General features: G+C 41.6%; 1 protein-coding gene across 1 annotated transcript; it reads right to left on the reverse strand.

The window, feature by feature from the left end:
* Positions 1-482: 482 nt before the first annotated feature.
* On the reverse strand, positions 483-14,003 carry slc40a1 (solute carrier family 40 member 1). The gene is given in 10 exon segments (XM_061792368.1): positions 483-4,364; positions 5,329-5,878; positions 5,880-5,953; positions 6,869-7,117; positions 7,305-7,436; positions 9,175-9,231; positions 9,234-9,284; positions 10,832-10,991; positions 13,448-13,515; positions 13,609-14,003. Coding segments are annotated over 10 exon segments (1,692 nt in total). The 5' UTR covers positions 13,643-14,003; the 3' UTR covers positions 483-4,047.
* Positions 14,004-20,765: the final 6,762 nt, after the last annotated feature.

A 20,765-nucleotide genomic window follows, 5' to 3' on the forward strand; every position in this document is an offset into this window, starting at 1 on the left:
TGTGTTCTGTTACGATAAACACATCCGCCAAATTTTCGTGTCGGTTGGTGTGACTGGGGTCAATATGTTTTCACTAGGATGCAAGCGCTTGTATTTAGCTTAAATACATCTACTCCCCCCTGTCTAATTAACTCTCATACTCCTGAAGAAATTGGCAACTATGGTATGGGCCCTAAAGGTTTTTTTCATGCACGTTGTTATGATCAACATGTCTGCCCAATTTCATGTTGATCTGTGAAACTGCTGTCCAGGCTGATTTTCTGTCCAAAGACATTCACGTGAACCACCATACTGCCAGTGAGATCAAAACCTAATTCCCCCCCTCCCCGACAAACTCTTAAGCCACTTTTAAGTCTTTTCACCTGGAAAATTCGAAACAAAAAGAATTCGGTGGTGGTGGGAATGTGCAAGCCAGACCGTGAAGCCAGGAATGTCTACAACACAATACGATAGCGTACATAAAATACTCAACACACATGGACTTGTCGATACTTTAGGTCCTTTATTTAAGATGCCCCTTGCATTACAAACAGTACTGTCAATTTATATTTTCATGGAGTGATTGATTCTTTTTTTTTTTTTTTTTTTTTTCCTGATTCAATGAAACGACACACATCACATTATGTATAAAGACAGAAACATAGTGTCAGGTTCATGCATCTAATTGAAATCACAAAACTATTTGACAACACAAGGAAGATATAAAAAATCTTTTTTTAAGAACAGCACAATGATGACACTTTTTAACCTTTTTGCAATTGGATACATGGATTCTGACTGACATTAAATGCTATCTACATAGAAATATGTTTATGGCCTTTTGTAATGAGTTTGCAGAATGTTACATTAAAGGTCTGGCAAGGAAATGGAAAACCAAGCTTCGTTCTTCAGGTGACTGCATTTTGTATCAAAAGTTGGTCACTCCCTACACTCCTTTCTTTCTACCACTTTCTGTTGAGTGGCTGTCAAGTCACACAGTGTTTTTTTCCACCTTGCTGAGATGCTTTCTTTTTACATTGTGTTTACTTTTATATCTGAGTCAAGCTGATAACCCTCCTGTTGTGTTGTGAGTCAAATTGACCCATTTAACTCACTGCCGTGGATGTTTAATCGACTGGAATCCAGTCGTTCACTGCCACCGACATACATTTGTCAAGTATGTTTTTCAATGGGTAGGTGACAACCAGCTTGCTGTGAAATTCAGGTTCACTTGAAGTCCTTTCTCAGCCTTGTTTGTCACAAAAACAAAAGATATTAGCGTCAAAGTCACTGTTCTGCTTGACGTTTCTTTTCATTAGAAAAAAGCTTGTTTTCTCCGTTTGGTCAGAAACCGGTGTTTTTGGTGAAACCAACCCATGTTCTACTGCTGATAATTAAAGAAAGGGAAATGCTAGAAACAAACGTGTTTTTTTTCTGGTAAAAGAAGATAGTTTACTCTTTCTTTCGGTAGGTCCGGTGTGTATATTGTCACAGAATACAATATTCTGTGGGTCTTGACAGAAGTCAAAATGCTGTAAAACGACTGGTCTACTTTGTAAACGGCTGGCAGTCAATTGTGTAAGAGTGAAATTCAACTGAAGTAGGTTTTCGGTATGAAACTTCTTAAATGTACTTTTACATGTGGCCCAAGTAAAAAAAAATTGCCTGAGAACATTATTGCTGTTCCTGAGAAATGAACAGAACAGGAGGGTTAAATTACTGCAAAATGGCACACACAAAAAAATTTTGAGGCACCCCAGTTAGAAAAATGCAGATCTTGCATTCTTAAGCCCACATTTGGGCACAGCCAAGGTAAGCACAGCCTGGTTTCAGACCTCCTCCCTTACAAGAGCTGTTACCAAACATAGTTATGCGCTTTTTCCAGCCACACCCCGAACCTGTGGACTTCAGTCTTGTGCAAAAACAATCAAAAGTCTGATGAGACATTAGGTGTAATGACCAATGTCAATCACTTAAAGTGCTGGCGTAATAACAATCACAAAAGTGGGGGAGGAGAAAAGAAAAGTCCACCTAGGAGAACTGCAACGAATCACAAAGGGGGTGGTTATAAGAATAACAAGTAAGCAGAAATGACAATTACAGTAGGAAAGCATTAGTAAAAATATCCAGACGTTTTTTTGTCACCTGATGCAAAAATAGCTGTTAAGAATGCTTCAAGACACATCAGCGGATTTCCCTCTTTTCTTTCTTTCACACCACACATATGAACCTGGACTTTGGTAACTGAGAGCTATTGAAGTGGCTGCATAGGTTGTTGTTTTTTTTTTTTTTGTCCCCGGCGAAATACAACACTGCTGTCTTGTTTATCAAAACCACCACCTGAATTACCTGAATAAATAGTTATGTGCATAACCCTTTGACAACGTAAAAATAAAAGACGACATTCCGTGTGTTGCTGTTGTTTGGTTAAAGTAATAAAAAAATAAAAAATAATCCCAACCTGTGCGAGCTAACACGGGACGACGACTAAGAGACACTTGAAACACCAATGACGTCACTGCAATGTTGAACATCTTAACCCTCCTGTTAGGTTTGGTTCGTGGGTCAATGCGACCCACGTATACACTGTATACGTTGAAAAAAATTTAAAATAATGAGGCCAGCAGGATATGTTTTATTCAGATTTTTTCTGGACAATAAAAAAAAAGTATTTTTGGTTTTTATCATAAAAATCTATTTTAAAAAAATAATTATAAAAGAAAATGGCCTGCAGAAGTTTAATTTGAATTTTACTGTCCATTAAAATTACATAAAAGGGGAAAACAAGGCTAGAAGAATGTAATCAGACTTATTTTCTGGACATAAATAACAATAATAAAAAAGGTCATTAAAAAATTTACATATAGGAAAACAAGGCTAAAAGTTTTATATGAATTTTCCTGTACATTAACAAAAAAGATTTGATTTAAAAAAAAATATATAAAAATAAAAAAAACTCCAGCAAATAAGTTATGTCCAAATCTTAACCTTTTTAAAAAAATGCATTTTAACAGGAGGGTTAAAGATCTCTGCTGTTTGGAGAACAATCATCTCTTAATGTCATTCACCCAAAAAACATACGGCTGCTGTCTCCTACTAAAAAAAAAAAAAAGTCAACACTCCTGTTATTTTGCAACTCAAATTGACCCCCAACAAAAAAATTCTGTGATTTTCCAGTCACTTTTTTTGTGCCCGAACATGCAGGAAGTCACATTGACCCATTTTTGTTGGACCAAAGAGACAACCATAACAGGAGGGGTAGGGAAACCTCTTCCTCATCTCAAGCGCAACTTTGGATTCGTACTCAATTCTCACCTCTACTCATTGCTATTGCTTTAATCGCAAGCTTTCACACTCAACTGGCTATGTGTGAAGATGTTAGTAACTCAATAGCATCCTGCAGGAGAGAGAGTTATACCAAGATAAATGGACATACCAAGATAGAGTGATATACCAAAAAAGGTCTGTTTGGAACTTCTAACCTTCTGTTAGGGTTGTTTCATGGGTCAATACACCCTGCTTCAGGTTTAATCATAAGAAAAGCTAATTCAAAAATAATTCAGAAATTGAAAGAACAAAAATAAAACGTAACCGCATTTTTTTTGTGCTTTCTTTTTAGGGGTCAGTTTGAGCCACAATATAACAGGAGAGCTCAATATAAGCAGCCTGCTTCTCTTCTGTTTGGAGGACAATCAAAAACTGGCTTGTTGTAAAAAAAAAAAAAAAAGCAGGTCCAATTAACCCATATTTTTGGCACGGGTCATGCTGACCCGTGAACATTTTTTGTGGTTAAAAGTGGCGAGTCACATTGATGACCCATGAACTTTTTTAGTGTACCAAAGAGACAACCGCAATAGGAGGATTCAGAAAAACCTCTGCCTAATCTACAATTTAGATTAGTTTTCTACTCTCAGCTCTTGACTCATTGCTAAAGCTTCAATGGCAAGCTTTCGCACTTGACTGGCTACATGTGAAGACGTTAGTAACGCTGCTGTAGGAGATACATATTTGCTATGTGTGTATATACCAAGCTAGATGGCTATACCAATATGTGTGTGTGAAAGGCAGTTAGACAGCGTTGGTAGGCGAAGGGCTGTTGTCTGTCTCTACTTTCTGCTCTGGCGAGCAGCAGAGAAACAGACGGTGGCCGAGACGCTTGAAGGCAAAGTAGAAGTACATGACGTGGCCCGCCGTCACGAACGACACCGAGATGATGACCAGCAAGCCGAAGGCCTCCGGGTGGGGCGCCAGGATCACCATGATGAAGTGCAGCAGGTCCAAGAGGTAGTTCATGGAGTTCTGGACGCCGTTGATCACACCTCGCTCTGATTCGATCACATTCTCCTGGATGAGTTGAGTCACCGTCAGGTCAAAGGACCACAGGCCTGGATAGGAAGAAAGCGTCCCAGATCAAAAGTCAGGATCGCGTCAGTTTACGATGACTTTACACCTCACGTAATGAAAATTGGCAACAAGGGTTGAAGGTTAGTGCACTGATTTGCGGTACAGTCACTGGGGACGTGTGTAAACTGCAGTTACGCTACATGGTTCAAATGACAATTCCCATTTATTGCTCTCAAGTGGCACAATTGGCTAGCATAAAAAGACGATAAACACGTGAAATCTGATTTCTTCAGATCGAAATCAGGTCTCTTCTGAATGTAGATATCTAATATGTATTGGCTATCAGTCAATGCAAGTGCAGATTATATATATAGTGATACCTTGAGCCGAGTTTAATTCATTCTGTGAGAAAGCGTGTAACTCATTTTACTTGTGTATCAAATTAGTTTTCACAAGGTAGGTAGTAGAACGTGTGTCTGGATAGTTAGAAAAGATGACACAGTTCCCAGAGTGAATGAGGAACGCCATGTAAAAAAGCACTGTCGCTCACAGAGCATTTCATAGTTGTATCTCTATAAATAATTATTTTGCCATCAAAACTCTTTCTCAGTCTTGTTTATGTTGTTTTGTAGTTTGAGGTGTCAGAAAAAAAAAAAAAGAAGCTTTCTCAGCAACTGGTATAACCAACCCATGGCCTACTGCTGATTGCTAAAGAAAAAGCTAGATACAAACTTTTTTCAGGGTGAAAGAAGAGAGTCTACTCTTTTGGTAGGTTTGGTGCTTATATCATCATAAAACATAATATGCTGTGGGTCTCGAAAGCTCAGTCATAATGCTCGAAAAAGACTGGGAATATGGGGAACTCTAATTCGAGACGAGCTGCCAGTAATTAAGTTAAGTACAGAGTTTGAGTACTTTTGCCACCTCTATCAGCAGGACAGAGGACTGCCATCACAAAATGCAACATTTTAAGCTATATACAGTCTGTGATCGACTATTACTTACCGACTCTCGCAGCAATGACGCCAGCAAACAGCAAACTAACGGACACGTAGGACTTGAGGCTTGGTAGTTCCTCAGTCGGCGCGCTGGTGGCGGTAATGTTCCAACCGGTAAGGACACTCACAAGGTTCTCAGCCTCGGGCAGCGTGTGGGCGTAAAGATCCTGGAAGGGCGAAACGCTGAGATCTAAGGGGCTCCCGGGAGCGAAGACAGAGAAGACGCACAGCATGAGGCTAGAGAGCTGCGCCACGCCCGAAATGAAGCCGGTCCGGACTAGGCCGCACTTCTTTCGGACCCACGTGAAGGCGACTGTGCCGCAGATCCCAGACACGGCCGAGGCACCCATCAGGAGGCTAACGACTGAGCCGTTGAGGCCCTGCGTGTAGGCGTATCCCGTGGTGATGCAGTCGAATCCCAGCACGGTCATGTAGAGGAAGGCCAGGGACATGCCGGCGAAGAAGATGCTCTGATTATAGTACGCCTCCCAGCCAGCCTTCAGGGTGCGCAGGGGTTCGGTTATCTGGTTGCAGCAGCCTCGCTTTTTGGGGGCCTCAGGACTTTACCACCGGTGAGACTGCATTCATTAGGGGTTGAGAAGACTCCTCGGGACTTTGGCCTGTCTCGGATTCTGTAAAACAGAACTGGGGATTACCACGGTTGACAGTAACTACTATTCCCTATCGAATTCAGTGATCCCTGAAGGGATGGTGTCTTTGAAGGTGCATTAACATGTTCAACGTGACTTGGGTAAGGTTTTTGAAGCATAATGTCTGGGTCTTGGCCTACGCCATTTGCATCCCGAGCTGGTAGCTGAAATGCTCCCGTACTGCTTACTGAAATGAGCGTGGAGCTCAGGGTGTTCCCTGCCTCTCATGAACTAGCATAAGCAGTAGCCAGTTTTGCTCACTCCAGTCAGATGACAGTCACTGGAAAATGTAGTCACATGACACACATTTGGAGGTTTGATGAATAACTGTATCTTCAATCTAGGCTTACATTTTTTTCGGGTGCTCATATTGCTGTATCTGAACTGGGAGTTGACTGGCGTGTCACAGTTCTGCCATTTCAATGGCAACAGTTTCGTGTCTTGGACTCCTACCTCACCGGCCTGGAGACTAGTTTGGGACCGAATGGTGACTCGAAGTCACCGCGACTGATCAGTCTTGCAGATGTCTCCGCCAGTGTGATAGGCCCTTTAGATAATAGTGATTTTTAGTTTCAATAATGTATTTTTACAAGCTTAGTCATGGGTAAGATGGAGCCTATTTTTGGCAAATTCCCTCAGTAGTGCCCCTTGGAACGTTAGTTTGAGGGGCCTTGGGTGGATCTGCCCCCGACCGCAGTTTCTCCAATCAGCCACAAATTAGGCAGACACGTCTGTCTTAAAAGGACGTAGGAAAAACTGTTTAAGACCCATGTGCCAAATTGAACAGGAAGTCGATCATTCTGATTTGAAACACAGAGCCTAGACTCTGACGAACTTCTACAAGGGAATTCGCCCAAATTAGTTAACTGTTGGTGTACGAACAGTTCTTCTGGATACCTTTCACAGGGCTGAGCTGTTTGAGCTCCTGTTCGTGCTGCTCCTTCTGCCCGGCTTTGACAGCCAGCGCCGGCGTCTTCTGGTAGACCTTCCACAGCACAACGTACTCCAGACACATTGAGAACAGGTTCCAGCCCGAGATGAAGCCACAGCCGATGAAGTGCGAGCCAAAGGTCATGATTTGGCCCACCAGCATGGGGGCCAGGATGTTGGTCAGCTGATCGATAATCCGCACGGTGGCGTTCATATCTGGTGTGTGAGTGAAAGGTTTATTGTAGTTGTTTCTAGGAATTACAGTTTCATTACAAGTCCGAGGAGTCCCGACATAAAATGTAAAACGTCAGAATGAGTCCAAACGGAGGGTCAAGGTCCGACACTGATGTGATAAAAGATCACGTGAAATCCATATTTACAAACGATAAGCGCAAACACTGACCTGCTAACTTGCTGCTGTCCTGACCTGCCACAACCACCACCCAGTCCCTCTGGATGGTGATGGACATTGCCGTACTGGCAAGATTGGCGATGTTGGCAATGCTGATTACCAGAATGTAGCAGGTGGTCTGGAAAAATGGGAAGTTGTAGTATTTGTATGAGCGGGACAGTTGAGCCAAATATCCTTTATATGTACATCCATCCATTGATTTTATATAGCACGTCCCCTCACTAGGGTTGCGGGTGAGCTGAAAGGTGGGGTACACCCTGGACTGGTCTCCAGTCAATCGCAGGGTACATATACACAAACAAGCATGCATGCAAGTACAAGGAGAACATGCACAAACTACACAGGAAGGCCGGAGTCCAGATTCAAATCCTTAACCTCAGAACTGTGAGGCAGATAGGATAACTACTTGGCCACTGTGACACCAATTTCATCTACATTATATAGCACGCTTAAAATCAGCTGCAACTCCTGGCGGTTTCTTGACAACTGTGAGAGTTTTTGGGACTGGGGGAGTAGATGTGAGCATGTCTATCCAGTTGAACATGTAAGTGCAGCATTTCATGTTTCAGTTTCACCGATTGACACTGAATTTGGCGGGCATGTCCATCATAACTGGACAAACGAGAAAGTCGAAAGAAAACGTGTGTGAAGTTGAACAGAGAGTCAGCCATTTTGGTTGGAAGCAGACATTCTGGGTGAATTCCACAGGTTGTAATAGTCCATCCATCCATTTTCAACACCGCTTATGCTGGTTAGGGTCGCGGGACGCTGGAGCCTATCCCAGCTGACTTCGGGCGAAAGGCGGACTACACCCTGAACTGGTCGCCAGTCAGTCACAGGGCAGGTTGTAATAGTCAAATACGTAAATCCGTTCATTATATGCTATAGTTACATTCTGTATTACATTTATTACCATTCAGGCTATTATATAGTTAATATGGTTTAAATCCATCCATCCATTTTCTGTACCGCTTCTCCTCACTAGGGTCGCGGGCTTGCTGGAGCCTATCTTTGGGCGAGAGGCGGGGTACACCCTGAACTGGTCGCCAGCCAATCGCTGGGCACATAGAAACAAACAGCCATTCTCACTCACATTCACAGCATATGGTTAAAATTTTATTTGAAATTCTTCACAGGTCAATATGGACCTTTTTAAAACTATTTTTAAGAGCAACGTACATTACTATCACAGGTTTGAATGCACCAAGAAGATAACAGTAAAATCATGTTGACTAAAATAACACCAACATGCGCCTTGGTTAACAGCAATAAACATTAGAATACGTTTTATACTTAGTGTACATCATGTGTACAAACATCCAACACAGCTGCTGCTGCTGTCTGGTCAGAATAGCAACAACAAAAATGCATCAACAGGCCTGGCCACATTTCACTGTGTGTCATATGACTGGCCTTGAAAAACCCGTTGACACGCACAGCCCTTCAATAAGACCCTCAAGAGTAGTTCAACAAGTGTAAACACGCTTCTGGCCATCGCAATGCTGTTGACGTTTTGTTTCAGCTATTGTTGCTTTGCCCAAAATTTGTATCTGTCTACGATTATACAGTACATGTTTTATGTTTCTATATTTATATGTTTGGTAATTATTATGTCTATATATTCAGTCAGTGAATACGATTAAGTGCACTTTATAAATCAGGTTACAGTCAACTGTTTCATGGCAGATTTCAGTGACACCTTTTCAAGGGGTCATGAGTAACACAGACGTGGAAGTGTCCATATCAGTTATTGAGTATCATTTGGTGGGTGTTGTATCTGAGGTGAAAGGGTATATAAAAAAAAAAAAAAAAAAGCTTTGAGCGAGATCACGTAGATAGAATTTGAGCGTCTTACCAGGCAGCCATCCGTCGTACACTTCCACTAGCTGCTGTTTGAAACTGAAAACCACCATGAGAGAATGCCGCACACGATGACGCAACTGTTCTGGACGATCAGAGACATCTGGGCCACTGTGGGTGCGCAAAAACGGGCATTAGGGACAGACGTGACCAAATACAACAGATTGCCTGTCTGACCAAGTTCATTCTGGTGCACCCACAGTGCTCTTTTCAATGAGTTTTCTGTACCCTGATCCATTCTAGTGCCTTTTGTCTTTGTTAAATGTGCTCGACAAAATGGTTTTATTTCCAAAACGGATAGCACTCTTAATGGACAGTTCTACTAATATAGTAGCGATCGCTCAGTAAATTAGTATTTAACGCAGGACGGTTATTGTTTATATTTTAATCAACATTCTCACATTCAAAGAGAGCTTTCTGACACCGGGAAGCACATTTCGCAACAGAATGCCTTGACGAGTCTTGAGGTTTCATTGTACCTACAAAGATTCAACAAACCCTGTGGTAACTACCAGATGCAAAAAAAGCAGCCCCAGAACATAACTCAGTGGGTTACAGTAGGTACAGTGTTCTTTTCTTTGTGTATGTATATACTGTCTGTATATACACAGGATATGCAGTATGTGTGTATGTTGCATGTATATATACTCAGTATATCTCAGTATCTAATATATCAGAACTGGGACAGTACTTTGTAAAACAAAAACCCCGCACACTACAATACGACTTTATCAGGACTGGGACAGTACTTGGTAAAACATAAAAGCCCCTACAGTACAATAATCTACTTTGGTTTTTCGGGTTTTTTTTTCACTCGGGCTATGCACTCGGTGTGAGTTAATTAAAACCAAAATGACTTAAATATGTTGCTTGACTTCTGCCAAATTGTCAGAGTGATCGATTTATTTTCTGTACCAGGAGTAAGATCTTTGTTTGCCTCTTCCACTAACAAAGCACAAAACCCTCTTTTAAAACAGGTAGGAGTTAAGATGTATCATGTGTAAAAACCACAGAGACGACAAGCCGGGCTGTGGTCCTCCTTGCCATCCCTAATCGAGTGGCCTTCCCTGACGGATACAAACAGCTCGCTACGAAAGGACAAGAGAATGTTGGGCAGCTGTAATTTGCTTTGCTTAAAGATGTTAGAGCTTCCCTTTGTTATTGATGTATAATGTGGTTGTAAACGTAAATTATACTGTATGTACTAATTCAAGGGTCAAGAGCTGTAAGAGCCATTTTTACTTTTATATTTCAGAAGATACACTTTTTGTGCCCAGTATGTACAAAAGATTGCGCTGCAGTTTAGTGACTGTTAATAACTACTTGTGTTTTAGCAATTGTTAAACTTCATTTGCCAAATAAATAAAAAACATGTTGGAAGTAGTAATGTCTTCTCTCTTGCAGCCAGAATCTCACCTACTTTTAATCTCAGACTGTCACAATGATGTGTCAAATGTCAGACCGCCTTATTCACTTTTAACCACACTTAAGACATAATTGGTTTTCGTAATAGTTAACATATACCGAACTGAAATGACAACGGTGAGTACAAAACTATTTGATATGAACCAAACTGTGGATTTTGTGAACCGGTCCACCCCCAGTGTACACAACAGTAGGCCTATACACAAACAATACAATCCAAAAATGTGCCTCACCTTTGAGTCTGGGGTTCCTGTCCACCCAGTCGCCAATGATGGCCCCCAGCAGCAGCACGGACCCCGCCACCACCAGACCGTACACGGCCGTGAGCAGCAGGCTGTTACCGTACAGTTCCACCAAGAACACGGCCACGGCGAAGTTCCACATCCGGTCGCCCTGCGAGTTGAAACGGAAGCTAGTGTTAAAGGAGGCATATGATGGACAACTCACTTTTTAATGGCTTGTATAAGGATAGTTGTTCTGTGGGATGTCTGCCTCCCCATCAAGTGTGAAATTAAACAACCAAGTCAATCTTTTGTTACTGCCTATTTCTGCAAATTGGGTCTGTGAGTGAGCGGTATGAATATAAAAAAAAAGACACATGCTTTTCTTGACACTTATACCGTAACAACACATTTATATTCGACTGTGCTTATCTTTATTAGGACCATGGGTGAGCTGGAGCCTATCCCAGCTGACTTTTGGTGGGGTACACCCTGGACCGTTAGCCAGCCAGTCCCTGAGCACAGACAAACAACCATTCACACTCACATTCATACTTATGGACAATTTAGGGTCTTTAATCAACGTAAAATTACTTTTGGTTGGTGAGAGAAGTGGGTTATACCCTGGACTGGTCGCCAGGCAATCGCTGGGCACATATATCAACCATTCACACTCACATTCACACTTGATGACAATTTCGATTTTTTAATGAAGCTAAAAATGTGCATGTTTTCGGAGGGTAGGCTGAAGCTGAAGTGGCACAGGTGCCAACCACTGACGTACAATATTGTAACATTCCAAACAATATACTGTAACAGGGGTGTCAAACTCATTTCTGTCACGGGCCACATTGTACTTAGGACTTCCCTCGGAGAGCAGTTATGACCGTGAACCCTTAAACCAGGGGTGTCAAACTAATTTTTGTCGCGGGCCATAGTGTAGTAGTTACGGTTTCCCTCAGAGGGCCGTTATGACTGTGTAACCATAAAAATATTTAATTGCCTCATCATACTTACACATGAAACCTATAAATCTAAATCCAAGTCACAAATCAAGGGTAATGGGTTTTTCAACTATTGTTCATGTTTGGTAACGCAAAAATGCTTGCAGTATCTCAACATTATCTTTTATGATATATGACTACTTGAAATTTCGGTGCAGATTTTAACAAGAATCATCGAAGTTGACACACATGATTTACCTTCGCGGGCCAAATAAAATCAAGTGGCGGCCCGGATCTGGCCCCCGGGCCTTGAGTTTGACACCTGTACCTTAAACAGTGAACCCTCACATACTCCTGGTTTGGCAGCCGCAGATCTACCTATTCACAGATTTTTTTCCCATTGTTTCCCCATTTCATATATATATATATATATATATATATATATATATATATATATATATATATATATATATATATATATATATATATATATATATATATATATATATATATATCTATATCTATATATATATATATATATATATATATATATATATATATATATATATAAATATATATAAATGGCGGCACGGTGGCCGACTGGTTAGAGCGTCAGCCTCACAGCTCTGAGGTGCGGGGTTCAATCCCCGTCCCCGCCTGTGTGGAGTTTGCATGTTCTCCCCATGCCTGCGTGGGTTTTCTCCGGGCACTCCGGTTTCCTCCCACATCCCAAAAACATGCATGAATTGGAGACTCTAAATTGCCCGTAGGCATGACTGTGAGTGCGAATGGTTGTTTGTTCCTATGTGCCCTGCGATTGGCTGGCAACCAGTTCAGGGTGTACCCCGCCTCCTGCCCGATGACAGCTGGGATAGGCTCCAGCACGCCCGCGACCCTAGTGAGGAGAAGCGGCTCAGAAAATGGATGGATGGATGGAATTGGAGACTCTAAATTGCCCGTAGGCATGACTGTGAGTGTGAATGGTTGTTTGTTCCTATGTGCCCTGTGATTGGCTGGCAACCAGTTCAGGGTGTACCCCGCCTCATGCCCAATGACAGCTGGGATAGGCTCCAGCACGCCCGGGACCCTAGTGAGGAGAAGCGGCTCAGAAAATGGATGGATATATATATTTGTCACTTTTCTTTTTGTTTTTTCTTTTTGTGGGGAATCAAGTCCGAGAATGATTGTGGTTCATCCCCGCTTATTCAAGTTTTTTTGTGTTTAAAAAAAACAAAAACAAAACGTTTTTGTGTGTTGTTTTTTTCCCTCTGAATTCACTTCTAATTGGTGTAAATTTGACATGGATTTTCACTATTCATGGCCTGGCCCGATCCCCCGTGAATAGCGGCGGCCCACTACAAATGCATTATCACCACATATAATTACACATATACAAAAAAAATAGATGAATAACTACTTTTGAAATCAGAAGCCTATAAAAATATGTATTTGAACTATTATAACATTTCTTTTAAAATGGGGATTGTGTCTATTTTTTTTTTTGGAATATCTCTGTCATTAAATGTGTAGACAATTTGCAATTTTTATATTTTCACAAGAAATATGAAGTTGACGCGCATGATTTGCTTTTGCCGGCCACATAAAATCATGTGGGGGGGACGAACCTGGCCCCCGGGCCACGAGTTTGACACCTGCTGTACCACTTTTGAACGGGTTCACTTACCCAAGTTGACAGTGCATGACCCAAATAGATAAGGAGTTTTGCTGAGGTGAAGAAATCTTGAATGGATTCTACGAGGCGGAGAGAAAAATAAAATACACGCAAGAAATTTGTTAAAAACAACGAGGAAAAAAAACAACAATCGAATGTCAATTGACACCTACCACAGCATGTCTTCTTGGCTCGTGGGTTTTCCATGTTGAAAAAGATGTTTTGCACGTCAACGCAATAACCTTTTTTTTTTCCTCTTCCTTACGTTAAGGGCTTGGCAACAATAAGACCCCCCTCCCAAACGAGAAAAAAATAAAAATAAAATAAAAATGCACGCGACGGCTCACACTCTCCTGTTTTCCTCCTCTCCAAACTTAGCTATCACTGTAGCTGAAGTCGGAAAGAAATACCTCGATAAGTGAACGTCGAAATCAGCTGAATGCAGCTTTTTTTTTTTGGTTTGGTCGTCTCCCAAACGTCACTGTGCTGTCTGAGCTCCTGCCTCTCTTCTGCTGCTGTGTTTACGTTCTGCTCGGATTTAAGCCTTCCCCGCCCCCACCCTCCTTTGATGACGTACTCAAGCTATGACGCTGCTGCTCTACTCAAGCGAATGCCGCGTCCGCATCTAGCGTTATCTTCTACGTAAGGCACCAAACTTCATATTGGGGTGGTTTTAATCATCTATGCACTAAAAAAAAAAAAAAAAAAAGGATTTCATTGTTATTTCAAGCGAGCAAAAATTTATCCTAATAACAAATCATGGGTGACCAAATCTGTGAGGTCCAATAATAATAAATCTGAATTGGTGAACAAGTTGGCTGGCAACAATCTAGGCTCAGCGTGGTCTAGCATGAAAACTATAGCAGGCCTCTGCTTGAATTCAGATGAGCGGCACGGTGGACGACTGGTTAGAGCGTCAGCCTCACAGTTCTGAGGTGCGGAATTCAATCTCTGTCCCCGCCTGTGTGGAGTTTGCATGTTCTCCGTGCCTGCATATTCTCCCCGTGCCTGCGTGGGTTTTCTCCGGGCGCTCCGGTTTTCCTCCCACATCCCAAAAACATGCATGAATTGTAGACTCTAAATTGCCCGTAGGCATGACTGTGAGTGTGAATGGTTGTTTGTTCCTATGTGCCCTGCGATTGGCTGGCAACCAGTTCAGGGTGTACCCCGCCTCCTGCCCGATGACAGCTGGGATAGGCTCCAGCACGCCCGCGACCCGAGTGAGGAGAAGCAGCTCAGAAAATGGATGGATGGATGGATGAATTCAGATGCTGCATTTGCTAATTAAGGCTCTTAATACATATTTTTGAATCAATTTGATACTTGTGAGTTTAATGATAGCATTCAGGCACTGAGTCATAGAAGATAGCCCACATCTTGACAGAGATCTTGAGGATGTGGAACAAGCCTTCCGCTCGGTAAGAGTAAATAGGTTTCATGGACCTGACAACACATGTGGTGGTTTTCTTAAATCCTGTGCGAAAGAACTGAGACCTGTATTCCGCTTCATTTTTAGCATGTCTTTGCAAGCCTTGCATGCACCTATGGTATGGAAGATTGTGTTGGTAGTCCCTTGTCCACAAATCCAGTTGCCCTAAAAACTTTGAATGAATTAAGACCAGCAGCTCTTACATCAAGTTTAATGATTTTTTTTTTTTTTTTGATAAACTGGTGAAGTCATAAATTCTTATGGAAACACAGCATGTACTTGACCCCTTACAGTTTGCCTCTTGGCCACACACAGGGGTCAAGGATGCCCCACTCACTTTGTTCAACCTACTTTTTAAACATCTGGAAGGAATCAGGTCTCATGCTAGAATACTTTTAATATTTATGTTTTTTATGTTTGTCTTCTATTGTGGTTGTTGTGTCTACGTGTATAACTTGTGCTGCAAAACCAAAATTGCTGACCTCCCTCCTGTTCAATTTCGGGCATGGGTCCTTGAGACTTTTTCGTGCATCTTATTATGATAGACATCTGCCCGATTTTGTGATTTTTTTTTCCCACCGAATTTTCCAGGGGGGCCGGACTGTGGGAATTCCCCCAAAATGGCCAACCTCCTGTTCAATTTCCGCCATGGGTCCTTGAGACTTTTTCGTGCGTCCTGTTATGATTGACATGTCCCCCCCAATGTGGTGTTGGTTGGGGCATACGGGTATTGGGCGCTGACTGATTTTTCTCCCCCCAAACATTCCAGGGGGCACAACTGAAGGATTTTGCTTCAAATTTCTGCGTCAAACCAACTGACTTCCTGTTCATTTATAGTGCAAGGGTCCTTGAGAATCTTTCATGCGTCCTTTTAACGATAGAGACGCAGATTTGCGCCCAATTTTGTGTTGATCAAGAAAACGGGGGGGGGGGGGGGGGTTCTGAGTAAGTTATCGTTTTCACCAGGAATGGACTGAACACTTGTGAGTTATGGTGAGTTTTCGGGCATGGTGTAACCAACATGAAAACTACAGAGCAGTCTATGGGTGAAAAACAAACAAACAGGATGACTTGCATCATCACAAAATGCTAGTTATTTTTATTATTGGAGCAATTCATGAATTATTCATGGTGGGCGGACACAAATACGATTTAAAAGCTTATACGAATAGATTTTCCACAACACAGGCAGTCACTGTTATAGGCTGGTGTTTATTCAAAGATAAGGTACCGAAGAGTTACTATTAAGCATACACTTGACCTAGTGATAAAAAGTCAAATCAATCTTTCAGCAGGAAAACAAGTAATTGCTATTTACTCAACTACAAGCATGGTTCCAGACCCAAATTCAACTATTTGGGATTTTACATGAAAAAAAAGTTTTTAAATGTAGAAATTTTTAAAAGGGTCAGCTTAAAAAATATTTTTTCTAATTACATTTTCAATTCTTAACTTTTATTTTTCTGCGATTGGCTGGCAACCAGTTCTGGGTGTACGCCGCCTCCTGCCCGATGATGGCTGGGATAGGCTCCAGCACTCCCGTGACCCTTGTGAGGATAAGCGGCTCAGAAAATGGATGGATGGGATGGAACTTTTATTTTTATTTTTCATTCTTAAATTTAACATCTATTGGTAATTTTTTTAATGTATTATTTTATTGTATTATTTTTAATTTTGTACTTAAATTTTTCATTTATTACTTATTCTTTTTATATCATAAGTGGCTGACTGATTAGCACATCTGCCTCACAGTTCTGAGGACCCGGGTTCAAATCCGACCTCGCCTGTGTGGAGTTGTCATGTTCTCCTTGTGCCTGTCTGGGTTTTCTCCGGGTATTCCGGTTTCCACCCACATTCCAAACACATGCATGGTAGGTTAATTGAAGACTCAAAATTGCCCGTAAATGTGAGTGCGAATGTTTGTTTGTTTACATGTGCCCTGCGATTGGCTGGCGACCAATTCAGGGTGTATCCCACCTCTCGCCCAAAGATAGTTGGGATAGGCTCCAGCACACCCGTGTGCCTAGTAGGGATAAGTGGTTCAGAAAATGGATGGATATATTATACTTTTTAAAATATATTATAATTGTTCTGTTTTTGGTTATCTATAATTTTTTTCAATCATTATTTTATTAGTGTTTTGTTATGTTTTTTTTAAATTGATATTTAGTTTTAAAAAGATAAGCATAGAAAATGGATGAATGGATTGAAGATTAACAGTTTATTTCATTAAATGATTGATTGATATTGATAAAATTAACTGAAATTAATTTAATTCATTTACATTGCCCACTACTGGTCCATACTGACCGGAATATTCTTGTAAGGGACTCGGCTAACACTTGACCAAGCATGCTATTATGTGGCCTGTGAGTCAGCAGTCCATCATGACTTGCATTGTGTAGCTGTCAAAAACACACTGACACACACAAAACCCAAACGTAAAGAAGGATTAAGTGCTTATTTGGGGAGGGTGTCAAATCCCCACCGGAGAAGATGATCAGCACCCGAGTGACCAAAACACTGCACACCTGACATTTTGGTTCTTTTGGAACATAACACGTACGGTACGGCCTTGGCACACTCGTGGCAGTGGAGCAGCCAGAGAACAATAAACATTAAAAGGTCATCATTGCCTCTGCTTTTATTTGTAAATGTCTACCCTGGTTTCCAAGAAGCGACATGGTAAACATTTAACAGCTGTTTGGGATCGATATAACATATACAGCTCGTTGCACAAACCTCACTCAGCTGTTTTTGTGCTACAGTGCAGTAATTATATCCAGTAGATGAATGAATGAATATATTTACATACAAATGAATTGGACAACAAGGGAATGCCATTTATGTTGGTGAAAAGCTTTATAATTCATTGAAATGTTAATTCGATTAAGAAATGTAGTAGTGTTAAGTACATTTGTAAAATGTCTGCGTATATTTATGAATTTTCCTGTGGAATAATAAACAAAGTGTGAATTTTGGTAATAAAAAATTGTTCCTAAGAAGTCCTGAATGAGCTGTTCAGTTTGAAGTTGGAATGGATTGCAATCGTTTGAGAAATGTGGATTAGGTACAAATTTTAATATGTCTGCATTAATTTGAGAATGTTGTTGTGTTAAAAGTGAAATTTGGGGAATGTGAAAAAGAGCTCCCAAGATGACCAGAATGTGCCAAACAGTTTGAATTTATCCATCCATCCATTTTCTCCCGCTTATCTGAGGTCGGGTGGGTGGGGCAGTAGCTTTAGCAGGGAAGCCCAGACTTCCCTCTCCCCAGTCACTTCCTCCAGCTCTTCCGAGGGGATCCCGAGCCCTTCCCAGGCAAGCCGAGAGACGTAGTCTCTCCAGCGTGTCCTGGGTCGTCCCTGGGGTCTCCTCCCGGTGGCACATGTCCGGAACACCTCACCGGGGAGGCGTCCTGGAGGCATTCTAAACACATGCCCGAGCCACCTCATCTGGCTCCTCTCAATGCAGAGGAGCAGCGGCTCTACTCTGAGCCCCTCCCGGATGGCCGAGCTTCTCACCCTATCTCTAAGGGAGAGCCCAGACACCCTGCGGAGGAAGCTCATTTTCGGTCGCTTGTATCTTGTGCTTTCGGTCACGACCCACAGCTCGTGACCATAGGTGAGGGTAGGAACGTAGATCGACCGATAAATTGAGAGCTTCGCCTTTCGGCTTAGCTCCTTCTTCACCACAACGGACCGATACAAAGTCCGCCTTGGGTGTAGAGCTGGTCCACTGTTCCACGGCCAGGACGAAAACCACACTGCTCCTCCTGAATCTGAGATTCGACTTCCCGACGGACCCTCCTCTGCAGCAACCCTGAATTGACCTTACCAGGGAGGCTGAGGAGTGTGATCCTCCTGTAGTTGGAACACAGCCCTGGGCAACTCCAGAGTGGAAAAGAGTCCAACCCCTCTCAAGAGGACTGGTACCAGAGCCCAAGCCGAGTGTGGAGGCGAGCCCGACTATATCTCGTCGGAACCTCTCAACCTCGCACACCAACTCGGGCTCCTTCCCTGCCAGAGAGGTGACATTCCACGTCCCTAGAGCCAGTTTCTGTAGCCGGGGATCGGATCGCCAAGGTCGCCGCCTTCACCCACCGCCCAGCTCACATTGCACCCGACCCCTATGGCCCCTCCCACAGGTGGTGAGTCCATGGGAAGGGGGACCCACGTTACCTTTTTGGGTTGTGCCCAAGGGTGTAGGCCCGGCCACCAGGCGCTCGCCTTCGAGCACCACCTCAAGGCCACAGACAACATTAGCTCCTAGGATCATTGGGACACACAAACCCCTCCACCACGATAAGGTGATGGCTCAAGGAGTTTTATCATCGTTTATTTATCACGATTTAAATTGGTTGAGAAATGTTTAAGCGTGGAAGGATTAGTTTAAAATACAGTATTTTAAATTTTTTCCATTGATAAGGGCATTTTGTTGTGGAAAATGTGGAATTCAGGGAATTTGGGGAAGGTGGAAATAGTTTAACTGAACTAGCTGAACCGTTTGAAGTTGCAATGCTTTGAATCGGTTGAGGAATGTAGAAGAAATTTTGAACATTTCTGTATGAATTTGGGAATTTTGTTGAAAAAATTTCCTTGGCTTTAATTTGTGGAAATTTGGGGGCTTTGAAAAATAGTTCCTCAGATGTCATGAATGAGCAGAAAAGTTTGTCATTGGAATAGTTTGGTATTGGTTGAGAAATGTGGAAGGATTTGGTAAGAAGGTTTACATTTCTGCATTAATTTGGGAATTTTGTGGAATTGTGAGAATTATGGGGAATGTGATAAATAGTTCTCAATAAGTCCTGAATTAACTGAGCAGTTTGAAATTGGAATCTGTTGAGAAATATGGAAGGATTATGAACATTTGGAAAATACATTTGGGAATTTTGCTGTGGAAAATGCCAATTTGTGGGAATTAGGGGAACGTGAAAAATGGAACCCAAAATGTCCTGAATGAGCTAAATAGTTTGAAGTTGGAATGGTTTGAATCTGTTGAGAAGTCTGGAAGAATTAGAAGAAATAACGTTTGCATACATTTGGGAATTTTCCTGCGGAAAATGTGGAATGGGAGAACAATGATATGAACAATGTGTAAATTTGGGCGATGTGAAAAATAGTTCCCAATATATCCTAAATCAGCTGAGCAGTTTGAAGTTGGAAAGTCTGGATTCGGTTGACGAATGTGGAAGGAGGTAAGATTGTAAAACGTTGCCATTCCCCATGTTCATAACATGTATATAGTGCCCTCTTGTGGCCAAAAGAACACCTGCCGGTGGGTGTTTGTTTTGCAGGACGTTTTGAACTCAATGCACCCTTTCACCGGCTGTTTTACATCCAGCTGATGTACTAGTAAATTATTCACTAATGGAAAATACTTCGTGTGACCAATTTGATCAGGCCAAAGTGTGTTATGGACAATAAAAATGACTTTAATTTTAGTTCGGTAATCAAACTTTGGTTTCTAAATGAAGGGCCGATGAACTCATATAAGGAAGCAGACCTTTTTTTTTTTTTTTTTTTTTTTTTTTTAAATTCTGTAATTTGACTGAAGTTTTGGTTTGGGCATCTCATAACCCGAAAGTGTTTTACATTGTTTTTTGGTGTCACTTATACGGAAATTGTACAATAACATACGCACATAAAACAATAATGATCATTATTATTGTATATGTATAATGAAATTTAAAATGTAATTCATTATTAAACAAAGAAAAGACTTCATTAACAATTCAATATGCAACAAAACTGTTCTTGTCGGTCCGGGGCTAACTAAAAATATTATATAAAATAATAATTATAATAATTATATAGATATAAGGATAAGAGGAAAATGTCTTCGAATACTATATGTGAACAGAAAAATGATAAATGCATTAATACATTCTTAAGCAAAATGT

This window comes from Phyllopteryx taeniolatus, chromosome 12 (assembly GCF_024500385.1).
Source record: "Phyllopteryx taeniolatus isolate TA_2022b chromosome 12, UOR_Ptae_1.2, whole genome shotgun sequence".
Lineage (NCBI taxonomy): Eukaryota > Metazoa > Chordata > Actinopteri > Syngnathiformes > Syngnathidae > Phyllopteryx > Phyllopteryx taeniolatus.